This window comes from Dasypus novemcinctus, chromosome 5 (genome assembly GCF_030445035.2).
Source record: "Dasypus novemcinctus isolate mDasNov1 chromosome 5, mDasNov1.1.hap2, whole genome shotgun sequence".
NCBI classification, from domain to species: Eukaryota; Metazoa; Chordata; class Mammalia; order Cingulata; family Dasypodidae; genus Dasypus; species Dasypus novemcinctus.
Genome location: NC_080677.1, coordinates 71,873,907 through 71,890,281, shown reverse-complemented (window position 1 = coordinate 71,890,281; position 16,375 = coordinate 71,873,907). Strand labels below are relative to the sequence as shown.

At 36.5% G+C, this 16,375-nt stretch overlaps 1 protein-coding gene across 6 annotated transcripts in view; it reads right to left on the bottom strand.

The window, feature by feature from the left end:
• The window catches only part of CACNA2D1 (calcium voltage-gated channel auxiliary subunit alpha2delta 1), a 545,135-nt gene that overhangs the window by 191,822 nt on the left and 336,938 nt on the right, over nucleotides 1-16,375 (bottom strand). For all 6 annotated transcript variants that reach the window (XM_071215190.1, XM_058297102.2, XM_058297103.2 and 3 more), the window contains exon 6: nucleotides 3,567-3,696. In XM_071215190.1, the coding sequence (XP_071071291.1) occupies nucleotides 3,567-3,696 (130 nt within the window). The remainder of the gene's footprint in view (nucleotides 1-3,566; nucleotides 3,697-16,375) is intronic.

The window sequence follows — 16,375 nt, the reverse complement described above, 5'->3', positions numbered from 1 at the left end:
GCTCAGGAAAAGCAGAACGAATGAACCACACAATAAAGACTTACATTGCCAAAATATGGCAAGAAACTTGACCAGCATGGGTGCAAGTGCTTCCCAGTGCCCTCCTCCAAGTTCAAGCCAGCTCAAGCTGAAAGCTAGGCCTAACCCCTTATGAAATCCTCTTTGGGAAGCCCCCCTGCCCCCCTTTAATCCAAAGTATACTAGGGGACCTCAGAGAAAGAGGTAAGTTATCAATAGCTCAGCAAATGATCAGCTTTGGAAAAACCCTACAAAACCTGCATCACTGGGTCCAAGAAAGGGCCCCCATTAGCCTAAACAGCTTCATACGCCCATACCAACTGGGAGATGCAGTCTGGGTCAAAGGTTGGAAAGCCACCCCACTAACTCCTCGATGGTGAGGACCCTATCTTGTCTTTCTTTCTACCCCCACTGCAGTTTAAAGTAGCTGAAATCACCCCATGGATACACCACAGCTGGGTCAAATGAGCTGCCCCAGAGTGCTGGACCTGTATTTCAGATGTCTACAACCCAACCAAGCTCATCTTGCAAAAGGACAAAATATTGAGCTCTGCTCCAATCACACCCCAGAAGCTGATTGGTCTATGCACAGCCAAAAATCAGGAGTCCAATCCAACCTCAGTTAGAAATGTCCCATCGCCTACTCCCCGTAATTCTGGCCCTGACCCTCCTCCACCTCAGAGTGTGGGCCAAGTACTAACAGGTAAGGACAGGCGTCCATGCCAATAATACATTATATCATAGTCATTACTGCTGTAAGGGCCATACAACCACCTGCTAGTTTCAGGGAGTCACCTATAGTGTCTGCAACATATCTGGCCGAATAACCTGCTTTGATCCCAAGCACCCAGCAATCTTGCCGAGGGAAATAAGGGTAACTAATCAAGAAGGAAAACTGTTCAATTCCACCCCAGTTACGTCCAATCCTAGAAGGTCTCCTTCCTGTTCAATGCCTGCACAGCTATAAATTCCAACACATGGGGCTCTTGTGGAGCCTCAGCTGGGAGCGAGAATACACACATAATGACAAGTATATATGCTATCCTGAAGGGCAAAATAGTGCAACGAATTGTCACACCCGAGATTGGTACATCTGTCCCATATGGGGCTGTGTCTCACTGGCCACCTGGCAAAAACATGGGCAAACCACTACCCTCACCAAAGGTAAACCCACAACCAATTGTGCCCTCACACAGTGTAATCCCTTGAACCTCACTATTCTACAACCCAACAAGTAGAAAAAGGAGTCCAAATGAGCCTCCTCATCTATGGCAGAGGAACAGACCCTGGAGTCCTCTTCTGGGTTGGGGATCAGGAATCCTCCCTCATGAGTAAAACCCACCCTGTGTTCCACTCTTTCAGTGGAGAGATAGAAAAGCCCTTTCCCATCCCAAAGAATCTTTTCATAAATTCAGCTGAAGTAGTAGGTACAGCTCTAAATGTCTCCTAATGCTATGTGTGTGGAGGCACTAATATGGGAGACCAATGTCCTTGGGGAACTAGAGGATACAACTACAGCCAACCTCATAATGAGACTGGCCTCTGAGATGGTAGGTGGCCCTTGCAAACTTCTGTCACTGGGAGATATTGCACTTCAAGGGTATGCCTAAAGTCCTCTATATCTGTCAGAAACCTAACATGTACAGGGGGAAGGTTCCAAAATCATACCACCAATACAACAGAGCCCTGAGGGAAATGGAATGAATCTCACCTCATTCTCATAAATTGTACTTTCCCCAAATTAATTGCAGTGTGAAACTTAACTGCAAGAAGTCCCTTTAGCGCCCCAAATGGTCTGTACTGGATTTGTGGGGAAGTCGCATTCTGCCCCATAATTGGTGTGGCACTTGTATGCTCAGTATAATAAAACCCTCCTTCTTCCTCATTCCCCTAGCAGAAGGGGAAAACCTGAGTCAACCGATACACCAAAACATAAAAAGGGAAAAAAAAGCTGTCACTACCTGGGCAGATAATGAGTGGCCCCCTAAGCACATTATCCAATACTATGGGCCAGCAGCTTGGGCAGAGGACAGCTCATGGGGTTACCGAACCGCCATCTATATGCTAAACCTTATCATCCACTTGCAAGCAGTGGTAGAAATAATAACTAATGAAACTGCCCATGCTCTAACCTTGCTAGCCCAACAACAAAACAAATTCAGAAAAGCCATCTACCAGAACCGCCTCGTCCTAGACTTTCTTTTAGCAACTGAAAGTGGGGTCTGGGGAAAATTCAATCTCTCTAACTGCTGTCCTGAACTAGACAGCAGTGGAAAGGTTATCGAAGAGATTACAAACAAAATGATAAAGGTTGCCCATGTTCTGGTGCAAACCTGGAATGGTTGGAACCCAGGTAATCTCTTCAGGGGATGGAGATCAATACCGAAAATTTCACACTTCTAGTAGGAATAGTTGCCTTCCTCGTAGGAGGATGCACTATACTCCTTTGCCTCCTTCCCCTCATCTTAAACAGGGTACGTGTCCTAATAAATAGTGCAGTAAGAACACAAACAGCCACCCACCTCATGGCCTTGTCACTTACAGGCCAATCCAAGAACATCCCGGTGATAGTGATGCTGAAGCTTAACAAGTTAAGCAGGCATCAAAGGGGGTAATGACATGGCCCTTCAAGTTTACCTACTTCTTAGAAAGCCCCCAGGCCCCAAGAAACCAAAACCTAACCCTATAAGGAAAGTCCTTTTACGCCAAAATGCCTTCTGACTCTGCCCCCAAATCCTCTTTATAAAAGGAACCTGAAAACCCTGCTCAGGGTTTGGCTTTTGGACTCAAGTCTGCCAGGCCCAGCCAGCTGTAAATAAAACTGCCTTCCCAGAAGAGTCTCACATGTCCTGGTTTTCAGTACCATGATCGCTGAATCCCGCAGTCTGCCACAACAACGCCTTCTTAAATGCCACCTTCCAATCAGTGCTTTTCTACTTCTTTAGTTCTATTGTTTGTTTGTTCTTGTCCCCAGCCCTTTTTATTTGTTTGTTTGTTTGAGGACCACGATATACTTAGGGAGATGCCTTTTACCTATATCATAGGGAAAGGCACAGAGATAGAGAGACTGAGCAAGAGAACAAGACAGAAAGGGAGAGAGACACCAACAGGCATGATAATAAGTGGGAATAACTTGGAGTCTAAAATGCACAACTCTCTCCTTCACCAGTTCATGTTGGTATAATAATATATGTGTGAATATATATAAAATATATAACTGCATAGTTTTGGTTTTTAAAGGATGTATCTCTTTACCTTTTAAGTTATTGATGTCAATTGGAAAGACAGAATTATTTACTCAATAATAGATTAGAAGATATCTCCATGGATACAGAACTCTCTTACAAATATTCATGTACTAAGATCAGATGAACATAAACCACTTATTAAAATCAGATTTCTTTTTTATGTAAATCAGAGCTTACCACAGATTCTTACATAACATGCAAATAAAATAAAATCATATTGTACCTATTTTTTCCCAAATATAGGTGACATAAGATATGTGAGCATGGATTTCCAACAGGTGTTCATCTCCTTTTACTTACAGCCCTCATAGATGTCAGTGGGAATATGGACTGCTGCATGCTGATAGGATATTTGTCGTCCAAAAATAGCATCATCAATAAAAACAGGCTTTATCCTCTGGCTGCCTGACTCACTGTCATTTTTTTCAGGCTATAGAGAAAAAGATAGACAAGACACAGAATATCATAACTCATGCTAACACAAATATTCTTACTTTCATTTTTTTCATTTGTCAAATGCATATTCTTCAAAACAAAAATCTATAAGAATAATCAAATATATGGTACTATGATCAACACTGAATACACAAATTTCCATTCAGGTATTAGCATTCATGATATTATATACATTATAATCTAATTCCTCTCTTAACTTCAATCACAAAGGATTAAAGTTATAAAAAGAAACATGAGTCATAAAGGATCACCCAGAGAACACAGGGCTTCCACACATATAGTACTTATTAATATATACATTGAAAGAACAGGATAATTGTATTTAAATACAAAAATTAAAAGCATCCTCTTGAAATAAATTTCACAATTTATTTTACTAAATTTGTATTTTGCCATCGAGGATAATTCTTCATTTGACAACTAATGATATACATGACCACAATAACATTATAATATTCTACTTTCAGTCTACGCATATTTTCTACCTGTATTGATTTCTGTTTTTAAAAAGAAATTATACTAGGAAAGAAAAGATCCATTATAACTCTAGGCACAATTAAATTCTAACTTCAACCAATTTCTCTCTTAAGGTCGGAGCTGAGATCCAATCAATAATAATTCAAGAAAACCCCACAGGAGTATATAGTCAAAGATTAATTTTCTATCTATCTGAACTCTGCTTTTTTGACACTGAATTATCTTGTTTTCTTCCCCTGGCAGGAAATTAAGAATCTTACTCATTTTTTTAAATAAAAAATACACCTCTATACCAAGTTTTCTGCTATTTGGTTTAAATCTTTTTACTTTTTTAGTTGAAATATGGTTAACTTTTTACTGACTAAAAATATTTTGATCAAATTAAGACCTATATTTTCAACTCCTTCATCAGAGGGATCAATATTCTCTATAATCCAAAGGTTATTGCTTCAAAACAAAAAGGAAAACAAAATCACAATATTTGACTATTTTGGCAGCACATGATAAACAATATAGGAGAATAAATAGAACAACCAGAAAATTCCTAAGAAATGGGGTAGAATGAGGCAACAATATAAAATCAGATCCCAAAGTAAATCTTCTACAAAGAAGCAATGGTGCCAAACTTTTCATATTGCTCTGAAAATTTAAATGACCAGGACATTAGTATCCTGAGATATTTTATACATATGTGTGTATAAATAGATATGCATATAAATGTATATTTTTATTTTTTTCTAGGAAAATTGCAACTCAGGAAAGACTAGACATAAAAATGAACAATATGGTTCTTTTTGGTTTTTAACAATTTTCTTCTAAATCTGAAGATCTGACCCCATAATTAAGTAATGATATCAATTTAGTAAGTCATGACCAAATTATATTTTCCACATGTGGGTATCTGCATGTTGGTAGGTGTGATTTGGATTGTAAAATGTATTTATCATTGATAAAGATGTTTGAAAACAGGTCCTTATTTTTTATTCATGAGAAATCCACAAATATCTAATTGTTTTCCATTACCAAATTGAACATATGAAAATAACAGAAGTCCTGTGTTGAAAGTCTAAAAATTTTGCAAAATATCAACATGCAGAAATCACTAGTAACAGTTTTTTATACAACAGAAAATGTGTGCAGCATGAGAAGAAAAGAGAGATAGAAGAAACTAGACAAAAGAGACAAAACAGTAGAACAATAAAGCCTTTAACGTAACTTATACAGCACATATGTCTTGATTGCAATTGTCAATAAATGAAAGAATGAAAATAACAGGTCTTAAATTTATATTAAACCATGAAATTTACACACTTTAAAATTTGCACATATATTGTGTATTCCTGAGCACTATTGACTTGAATAAGTCAAATTAAAGCAAATTAGCTGCATTAACAATATGAATGTAAAAAGGACCCCAAATAATGAATGATGTAAAATTATTCCTCTCAACTGCAAATATTCTGCATTAGTGAAAGGTCTCAACTTTTATTTTAAAGCAGTGATTCAAAAAGTGTGGTCCTTGGAGAAGCAGCATCGGCATCAACCTGAAACGTTTTAGAAATTCAAGCTCTTGGGTCCTATCTGAGACCTAGTGAATCAGAAACACCAGGGGACAGACTCAGCAACCCGTATTTTAATAAGCTCTCTTGGTGATTTTAGATGCATGTTAAATTATAGGTCCACTGCTTTAAAGTATCAATTGATTAAACTAGACATGCATTATTATTTAGTAGAACTCTTCCTGATGAAAAAAATAAGAGTTGATTAGTAACTATATCCTTTCCTCTTCAAGATATCTCTTCTCATACCTCTAGAGCACCCGTTATATAAAAATATGTAAAGGAAAATCCTAAAATGCCTTTAAAATATATTTGATAAAACATATAAGATTAACATGAGAAATATTTTTCTCAGACTATTCATCGTAATATAATTTCAGCTATTAAATAATAGATTAGATCACTTTAAGAGAGGGATAGCTAATGTTGGATGGGTAGGTCATTCAATTTTATAAGCAGCACTTGTTAGCAATTAGAATTTCAAAGTCTGGATGACAATTCTATGACAGACACAAAAGGATCCTGCATATTTAGTATATTTATCTCCTTTTATAATTGACATTTATAATGTCATTTGATTTTTAATATCGTTTTTTCATGTTATTAACTAAAAACTATTACTACTCATATCAAAATGTTCAGAAGTTAACCATTTATATATTTTACCTAAGTTGCAAAGGAAACTAGCTTAATTATTTTGCCTAATTCAGATTGAACATGCTCACTAAGAGACTGCTTCCAATCATACTATTCCTATTTGTCTCCTCCCGCTCTCTATAGCTTTGCAGTGTGCCACACAACCTTGAGAAAATTAGTTGATCCTGAATAAGAATGGTCCACTGAGGCTGACTATAAAGTATCACAATTGTTTTTTTATAACTCACTGGTGAAGGACTTAAAAAAACAGACTCTTGTGAAATGAACCAAATTCTTCCAAATCCAGAGGCTATAGACTTGTATACAATTCTCGTGTGTGTGTGTTTCAATTCACAGATATTATTTACCACAGGGCCTTGCAACTTTCATAATGTAAATATGACTGATTTCAGAGTTCTTTAAAGTCCCAACAGTATACCCAATAGCAAATAAAATTTAGATATATAATCTGCATATAGGTGTCCCATTATTCTCCAATATAAGTAAATATTATGGCTGTATTATATTGATTTACAATAGACTTTATACAGACTTTTAATTTAATTAAATTTTCTATTATGTTGGTGCATTGGTATTAACACTGCCAATTAAAAGTGATGTCACCTCTATAACCACTAGTTCACCTTTGGTATATAAGCATCCTGTGCTACTCTGCTAGTTAAGGCTGGTTACCAGTTGTCTCCCCTACACAGAAAAGTTTCTTTTATAATAAATCACTTGTGTTAATTAGAAATGGAGACTTGTGAAAGGGGCTAGAGCTGACCAACCACAATTAAGAAGGGATGAACTGAGAGAATAAGGTCAGGTTGTAAGGCTAAGTTAAATATTAAATAATGAATCTAGTACAATGGCAATAAGAACATTGCTGAGCTTTCTGACTTAATTGGATTAAGTCGCTATTTTCTCCTTAAGGATACCTCTCAGAATTATTCAGTAGATGAACAAATTGAGAAAGGAGCTGCCATATTTATAACGTTTGTAGAATGAATAAATGAACTTGAATACATGTTTCCCAGTTCCCATACTTGAGAATTTTTTATTACATTACCAAGTGAGGACAAACACACTGGAAGATAAACTGGACAAGATAAACTGCAATAAACTGGACAGAACAGTGACTTAGACAAGAATCTACATTTTCATTCCAGCTCTATTAATCATTGCTATAACTCCTCACAACCCATTTTTTAGAGACAGAATGAAACAAATTCTGTAAGGTTCCCACTAACTCTGAAATTTCTAACTTGAAAGATATGAACTTCAATCTAAAGCAAATAGTATACAAAGCTTAAAAAAACAAACAAACAAGTAGCAGCAAGAACATGTAAATGGTGAACTGCTGGGATTGAGAAGCATTTATCAAATTAGTCCTCTGGGATCCAAACACTTTCCCGAGAATTTATATTTTAATTTGAGGCAATACATTCATAGCATAGAATTATAGAGATAGAGTGGTCAAATGAACAATTTATATTGATGTGGGCTATGGGTGGGAGACTCTTTGTCTCTTCAGAGATAACCTAAACTATCTGTTACTTGTGGGTGTGGGATGATGAAAGGTTGCAGTCCTGCCCTTGGTGAGTAGGAGACAGTTTAATAATGCAAGGTCTATAAACTTTAAGTATTCAGGGGAAATGCAAAGCAAATATGCTAAAAGCTTATCGAATGCCTGAGGTCCATGCTAAAAGCTTACTAAGATGTGGGAATATATGCTAATTCAAGCCTATTGAGAACTGAAACAAAAGGACCATTTGGCCTTTCCTCTCTGTATAAAAGGGACTAAAAAATCTTGTTCGGGCTCGGGATTCAAACAGAAAGTTCCCGAGTCCAGCCGGCCGTCAATAAACCATTTTTCCTTCTCAAATTCATTCTTGAGTCCTGGCCTCTCTATACTCAAGTAATTGAACTTCTCTCAAATTCTACAACATTTTTGGCGACCGCAGCAGGACAACAAACGAAGGCCAGAGACGGTAGCATTTTGCTGCCCCTTCCAAATCCCCGAGGAAGCCAGAAGGACTCGGATGAACCCCAAATCTGGGCGCCCCTGGATTAAATTTAATCCAGAAAAGATGTGGGCTCCACCAGAATCTTCCCGACAAAAATCGAGGGCAATGGAAGGTCTCGAGAGAAAGATTCTGCGAACGAAAAAGAACTCCGAACATGGAAGAAGTAAGACTCCCCGGGTGAGCACAGTCTGGAAGGCCCTAGCTTTAATTGCTAGGAAGGGGAGGCTGATCACCTCCCGAGAGAACCCTAGTAGCCCCAGAAGGCTGGGGGGAAGCGGTTCTCTCTAGGCTTGGGAAAAGGAGAAAAACCGGGAAAAAGCCCTGGTGTTTTGGGTTTGTCTAACTGCATGTTAGAATCTGGTACTAGTCTTATATCCACTAAAGGAGTGGAGTCTTGATTTTAGTAAAAAGGGCTATTTATAGGTTCAAGTCCTAATGTCCTGGAAATTGGTCTAGATTAAAAAAAACAAAACTTGGTTACAGGAAAATGGATCGGCTTTTCTGGTGGAGCTTGGTCTGGGTGTAAAGTTTAAACAGTGGGAAAAGTTTAGCTGAAATCTTTTGTTATGGTGCTAAATTGTGAATGAATTCACTTTATACCAAATGTTAAGTGTTCTGAGGTTTGTGATGGCTGTGGGGGCAGCCATGGTGAAAATATATATAAACTTGTGGGTCAGATTAGTGACCTTTGTGCTTCTGTCTGTGTCAGCTCAGTGCTAGTGTTGGAGTTGTATCCTTATGTAAAGTAGAATTACAGCTGAGCTGGAGCCCTCCCTTGCCATTGGCAAGGGGGTGAAATGACTATGGGGCAAAACTGAGGAGTCTGGATGTTTGCGGAGTCTAGATGTTTGTGCATGCTCTGCTGTCTTGTCTCTGGTCTGGCCCTTTGCCAGGGCTTGGAGGCCATCTGTGTCCGCGCCACACACCCAAGTTTGTTGGGGCTGCCCCAGTCAGGGTGGCTGGGTCCCCTGGAGAGTTGCTGAATTTGAGTAGGTTCTGTCTGCCCATTTTGGCCTGAAAGCTGGAAATGGGGGAGCGGCTTGCCCCTTTCCAGTGAGTCCACACCTTCTATTCATAAGCTGCATTCCTGTTTGATTGTTGTGCACCTGACTGCCGACTGCCGTGAAGGGGGTAAAAAGCAGAATCAGAATAAATGCAGTAAAGTTCCCTCCCTAGGGTGTCAAAGCCAAACTATATTTGCATTCTGCCCAGGTTCTTAGAAGGTATTGTAGTAACTTTAAGTAAGAGAATGTGTTCTGTGAAGGTAAAATTTGTCTTAAAGGTATAAATAATTATAAAGGTTTTACAAAGCATTGTTTAAATTAAGGTATTTAAATGGCTAATTGCAGAAAGTCATTATTAAACAAAAACTGAATTGATAATAATAATAATAAAAGGTAATTTTATAACAAACTTATTCAGCAGCCAGTCTCCCCTGCCAACTTGCTTCCAAAAAAACTGTTTCTGGCATTACATGCTACTAAGTATTTAAAGTGAAGAAAAGTTCATTATTTTAACAAGCTTGTTTAGTATTAATGGCAATTATATGTTGTAAGAAGCTTGCCTGGTAACTTAGTATGTGGGATATATGGAGTGTGTTTTTATTGTTAAGGAAACAGAAGATGATTTTGTCCTAAGATAAAACGATTGATTATTGGAAAGAGTAGAGTGTGGGACAAAACCTAAATGAATACTGAAAGTACGTTTGTGGAAGGAAAATTTTTATGATTAAAATTGAGTAAGATCAATATACAAAGAAAATCTTTTATCAAAATAGCTTTTTGTGCTTTAACCTCATCATTTCCTCAGTGTTTGAAGAAGAGTCTTACCTCTTTTAAAAGAACATTTTATGTTCTAGAAATCAAATCCTGAAAAGTAGCTTTTTATTTCAAACTAACTTTAAAGTAAAAGATTTATTCTTTTACTTTAAAGGAAAAATTAAAGTAACGGTTAAGTTCATTTAATATGTTATAAGTCGAACGAAAGGTATTTAAAGGTGTTATAAAATTAATAGGTTTTTAAAAAAATTAATAAAAACTGTAAGAGTTAAAATCATTTATAAATGCATTTATATTATAAAACAGTGGAAAGACAATAACTGAAATTATAGCTGGGTGAATTTAGCCTAAAACTATTATTTAAGTGTAAATTCTAAACTAACCTTTCCTTTGTTTATGGTTACTTTAAGCCTAACCTCACCCTTTGCCTTTGCCTATGGTTATTTCATAATTGAGAAGAGCTGGGACATCACTGTCTCCTCTCCTGGTATTAGTAACCCTTTCTCTCATGAATTCAAGTGTAAACTAAATAAATTGCTGCCTGATGGAATAAAGTTAAATGACCACTAGAGTTTTATTATCTCCAAAATCAAAAAGGGGGGTGGAGGAGGAAAAGTCTCCTGCCTTAATGGTCAGTGTTCCTAAGAGTGGCAATTCATGAGAGAAACCAGTCTTGTCTCCCTGAAGCGTCAAATAGCCTCAGTAAATATATATAAGATTAATCTTGTTGTTTATCCAAAATTCTGCTAATTTCAAAGTAAAATATAAAGTTCTAAAACAAAACGGTGCTAAAGCATTGAAAACATTTTGGTTATTACAATCCATTAAGTAAGAAAGAAAATTCTTGTGTAAAACTGCATAGTCAAAGTATAAAACTGCACAGTCATAGTGCAAATTAAGAAGAGTTTCAGGAGTCTTTGAAATGTTTTGCAGTCACACTTGTTTTGTAAGAATTAGAAGTTTAAAGTAACTAAAGTTACGTTGTTGTGTCAAACTATTCATGTCTACCTATTTGCTCAAATTGTTGAGATTAAATAGGCAGTTATAAGTAATATATATTTCGGGACCCCGAATTAAGCTAAACAGTATATAAAATAATGCAAATTATAAATAATATCAATGAGTTTTGTTTCTGTGTCTAACTCTTTGTGTCTGCCCATTTGCTCAGTGTATGTCTTCATACATCAGGATAATATCAAATGAACAAATAAAAATTCTTAAAAGAACTCTATTCAAATTGTTAAAAATTAAATACGCAGTTATATTTGTAAATATTCTTAAAGCCCAAATTAAACTAAGCAGGATAAAAAAGTCATATAGAAATCTAATTATAAAAACAATTGGGAAAAGGCCTCCTCTTTGCAAGAGCTTTAAAGGCAAGATTAGGTGTGGCAGATTAAACCTATCTACTAGGCTAGGAAATTAAGAATCAGTTTGCCCGGTAATTTCCCAGTTTAAACCTTTTGTCAACCATAAAATGTAAAAAAAAACAAAGATTAGGTTAGTTTTCACATAAAGAAAAAAAATGTTGATTGGTGTAACCTGGTGGCCTGCTGCCTCAGTCTCCCACTCCCAGGTTGGACAGCAGTGGAGGAGACCAGCTCAGGCCAGTCCTACGGGCAGTGAAAGGATGCCCAAGAAGGAGCTAAGTCGGTGCCATTTCAGCACTAAATTCTATTCCTTATTTGACAAAGGGGAGCAGGTAAAAACTAAAATAGTTGGAATGTGATAGAGGAAGCAGTTAAATCACAAACTTTTGCCTGAGAAAGTTAAATCTCAGATAAGATGTAACTTCTGAAGTATCCAATCTATGAAAAAAACAGGAAAAGCTTGCATGCTAGGCTTAGGGGTATAAATTGTGTCATTTTTCTTTGTTCGTGGCACCAGCCATATCTGGCTCTGCGCCCCTTCTTGCAAGATTGAGAATAAATGCTTTTCTTCTCCTCATTCTGGTGAGCCTTATTTTCTTCCAGAAGATTTCTTTCTAACAAAATAAAGGTAATTAGTGGCTCTATTAACAAATTTCAGTAAGTAAAGGAAAGTCCATAAAAACTATGGAAAAATCTTTCCTGGGTTATGATTTTAAAAATTAAGTAATTGTGTAATGTGTTTTAAAACCTGGTAGTCAGTATGCTTTTAAATTATTAATTTTCATAACTTAAAGAAAAGAAGTTTTTAGCTTCCTGTAAGGAAAAAAGAGAACATACCTTGCATAAACTATTATGGTTTCAATTGTATTTAACTTGAGTGTAATCTCCCATACTTAATTTATAAACTAAATTAACATTATATATACAAAATCTTTAGAGTAATGAAAATTGTAAGTTCACATTGGTGAAATTAGGCTAAAGGAAAAAGACTGTAGATATGCTTTCTTAAATAAATAGAGTAAATTTCTTTGGTCATTGTAATTTAATAAGTTATTTAAACATGAGGTGTCTAGTCAATGTGGTTATAGTCAATTATAAGGAGGTTGTAAAACATCTGCCAAACTGAAAATGTTTACATAGTTCTAGTTCTAGAAGTCATTGTTAACTAAAACTTAGATTGGTATTGGTAGCAGAAATAACTTAATGATAATAAAACCTGTCTGAAGGCCACTGCAAAGTACACATTTAAGTAAATGGTAATAAAAAGTTATCTTGATTCTATTGGAAATCTTCTGTTTTCATTTTAACAATGAAAAATAATATTTTTCTTCTATTACTAAAGTACCTACTGTTATCTTCATAGTAAAATTGTGTAAGTGAACAGTCATTTGATATATGTGTTGCATTAAGTTGTTTAATTTATATATAAAAACAAGGAATAAACTTTAACATTGTCAAACTCTTGTGCATTCAAACCAGGCCTTAAATACATTACAGGTGGCCTCTCCATGTGAGTTATTGGCGAGGCTGGTCACTGACCCCTCAATTAAAAATATTTGCTATATAAGCCTCTGGTTCTGCTCCTGAAGTCGAAGGAAACTACGTTGCAGTTTCAAGCTCCTGCAGCAGCCAATAATGACTCGGTACAGCCAAGTGTACAATGGATATCGCCTCCAGACTGGCACTGTTCCATAGTGCCAGAGAGCACTATGCACCAGGCTAGTAGAATACTGGAAATTCTCTCTAAGATGAAGGATGCTGCGACTTGCTCACTGCGTTGAAGAACATGCTAAGTGGAGCCATGATACCAGGATACAGTAAATGAAACTTAAACACAATTGGCATTATGGCCTACTCTCATGGAGAGATAACATGTAAAGTATTACAAACCTGAAACTCAAAACTAACAATTGCAACTCTGAATCCTTATGCATTAAGTAATACATTAGTTAATATTAAGTGCTGTACTTTTATCCTGTACTAAATATATGCCTAATAATTATAACGTTATCTTTTCTATTTTGGATCAAGTGCAGAAGTATATTAGACATGTTAAATTCCTGGTAAAATCATTTTCTAAACAGTTAAAAACATGTCTATAGAATAAGGTGGCAGTCTCAGCCAGTCTCAGTCAACTTCTATATTCTACTGTACTCCGCTTTGTAGCAAAGGTGAGGCTTGCTTGCTGATGGTGAGTCACCTATTGAACAAGTCAAAATTGCTAGAAATTGTACAATGAAAACCAAGGTGTAAAAAAAACCTTTATTCTGTAGTTCTGATCACTCCCACAGGTGAAAATGAAGAGAATTTCCAACTTAGTGTTCTAATCCTGAGTGAAGCCAGTTGCCCAAGGAGTGCCAGTTCACCAGGAGCATCTGACAGAGCGAATGAATGCTAATCATTGAACAGCTTGGAATGTGTCTTCAGACAAAGCTAAGTGTCTGTTGCAATTTCTCTCTAAAGATGAATAACTTAAAAAAAGAATGTATATGCTGTTCCCACCAGCTTTTAAGGAGTGCCATCTTTATAGGCACCTAACCTTGTCTACCTCTGTAATCCAATGTGTCCTCTTTTAAAAACGGGTATTCCAAATTTTTAATTAAGTTTGTTTCTTTCAGAGTGAACATCTTATTAACCATATGAAAACTTCATCCAACTTCGTACAGAATGCCAGATCCATCTTCCTCCAGTTAGAATAAATTAAGAGTTTTACACCTTATTAGGCAATGACTACAGCCCATGGCCAGCAGGAAGCAGTTACAGAAAAGAGATCTGTCTCCCTTCAGCACCCCTTTTAAATTAAAGGTGTAAACTCTTCAAGGGTAAAATAAAATTAATAGATGGATCTGGAACCTGACTGGAAATCCATGTGAGTGCCAGTGGCTGCAGGGTGACTGCAGGAGGCCCCCGCCCCAGGATTCTGCTGTCCAGAATGAAAACTTCTAACCTCTTAAAAACAGTCCTGGATGGTACACTAAAGATTGATAAATAATCAATCAAAACAACAAACAGCCACCCACCTCATAGCTCCAACAATAATTATGCCAAAGCTTAGCAAGTTAAACTTTGGCAAAGGGGGAAAATGATGTGGGCTATGGGTGGGAGACTCTTTGTCTCTTCAGAGATAACCTAAACTATCTGTTACTTGTGGGTGTGGGATGATGAAAGGTTGCAGTCCTGCTCTTGGTGAGCAGGAGACAGTTTAACAATGCAAGGTCTATAAACTTTTAAGTATTCAGGGGAAATGCAAAGCAAATATGCTAAAAGCTTATCGAATGCCTGAGGTCCATGCTAAAAGCTTACTAAGATGTGGAAATATATGCTAATTCAAGCCTATTGAGAACTGAAACAAAAGGACCATTTGGCCTTTCCTCTCTGTATAAAAGGGACTAAAAAAATCTTGTTCGGGGCTCGGGATTCAAACAGAAAGTTCCCGAGTCCAGCCAGCCGTCAATAAACCATTTTTCCTTCTCAAAATCATTCCTGAGTCCTGGCCTCTCTATACTCAAGTAATTGAACTTCTCTCAAATTCTACAACAATATAAATGGACAGGAATTTAAACAACAGTTGGACTAGTCTCCTCAATTCCACAAGCATTCTTTCATTTACTTCTCTCAAGTGATAGCCTAGGCCATCTTTTGATGATAACTTAAATGAAAATGAATATACCATGTCTTACACCAGTGGTCTCCAAGATGTCTGATTTGAGTATGGGAAGAAAATATTAGAACTTATAGTTACAAACATTTTTAGCAAACAAAATAAAAAAACAATACTAAATATTTACTATGGGTTGGCACTACACCCTCTCCGAATGCCATCCCCTGAACTGTGTGTGAGCTGGTCTCAAGTCACCTATTACATTCCAGGTACATAAAGGGAAAGTGGATATTCTACTACATGAAGGTCTGAGACCTACCCTTTTACTTATACAGTCACTTTCAATGTACCATTTTATATTTTCTAAATAGATTTTTATATTACATTTTCTTGTTTAATCCATTTCAGGTGGGCTAGTAGCTTTAAAAGATTTCTGCAAATTAATCATGATTGAAGATGAAAGGCTAATAATAGAAGTTCCACTGAACAAAAAGAAATCACAGAGGTGACCCTTCTATAGCCAGAACTGGCTATTCTTCAGCCACTTTATGGGGTGAAAATAGTGGGTATTCAATTAATTCAGGCAAGTTGGTCAAAAAGTTCAAATTATCAAGAATACTAATTTAAGTGTAGATTTACTATTAATAATGATGCCAATATGGCCCAACAAGAGCTCATGTAGTTAACAAGGCATTTAATAACAAAGCATCCAGAAGTGAAGAAAAACCTAACATCTTTTCTTCCAGTGATACTGAGTGTCATATGCTACTTAATCCAATACTGTCATAAAACTTAAAGATTTAGAAATTTCTTTTGAGATTTCTGAACATATTAGGTCAGTAGCATACACACAGAATTTATAAAGAATTCCTATATTGGGGATTTTTTTTAAATGCACTGACACAAGAGTGCAAGCAAAAATGGTTGAAGACACTATTCAAAGAACTGAATGCCCATCATTGTTTACCCTATGTTGTCACATAGTAAACTCATAATCATGACACCAAAGTTTCCAAATGAAATGAATATTTATTGAATATTAAGTATGCCATATTAATTTGGGAAAGAAATAACTGGTTGTAGAAGTTAAAAGAGAATTATACTTCAGAATGACTGAGAACCACGCTTAAACCAACCTTGGGAAAAGAAGAAATGCCCAAGTGCACAAAGCATTAAAAAAATCAGGATAGACTCAGAAAATATTT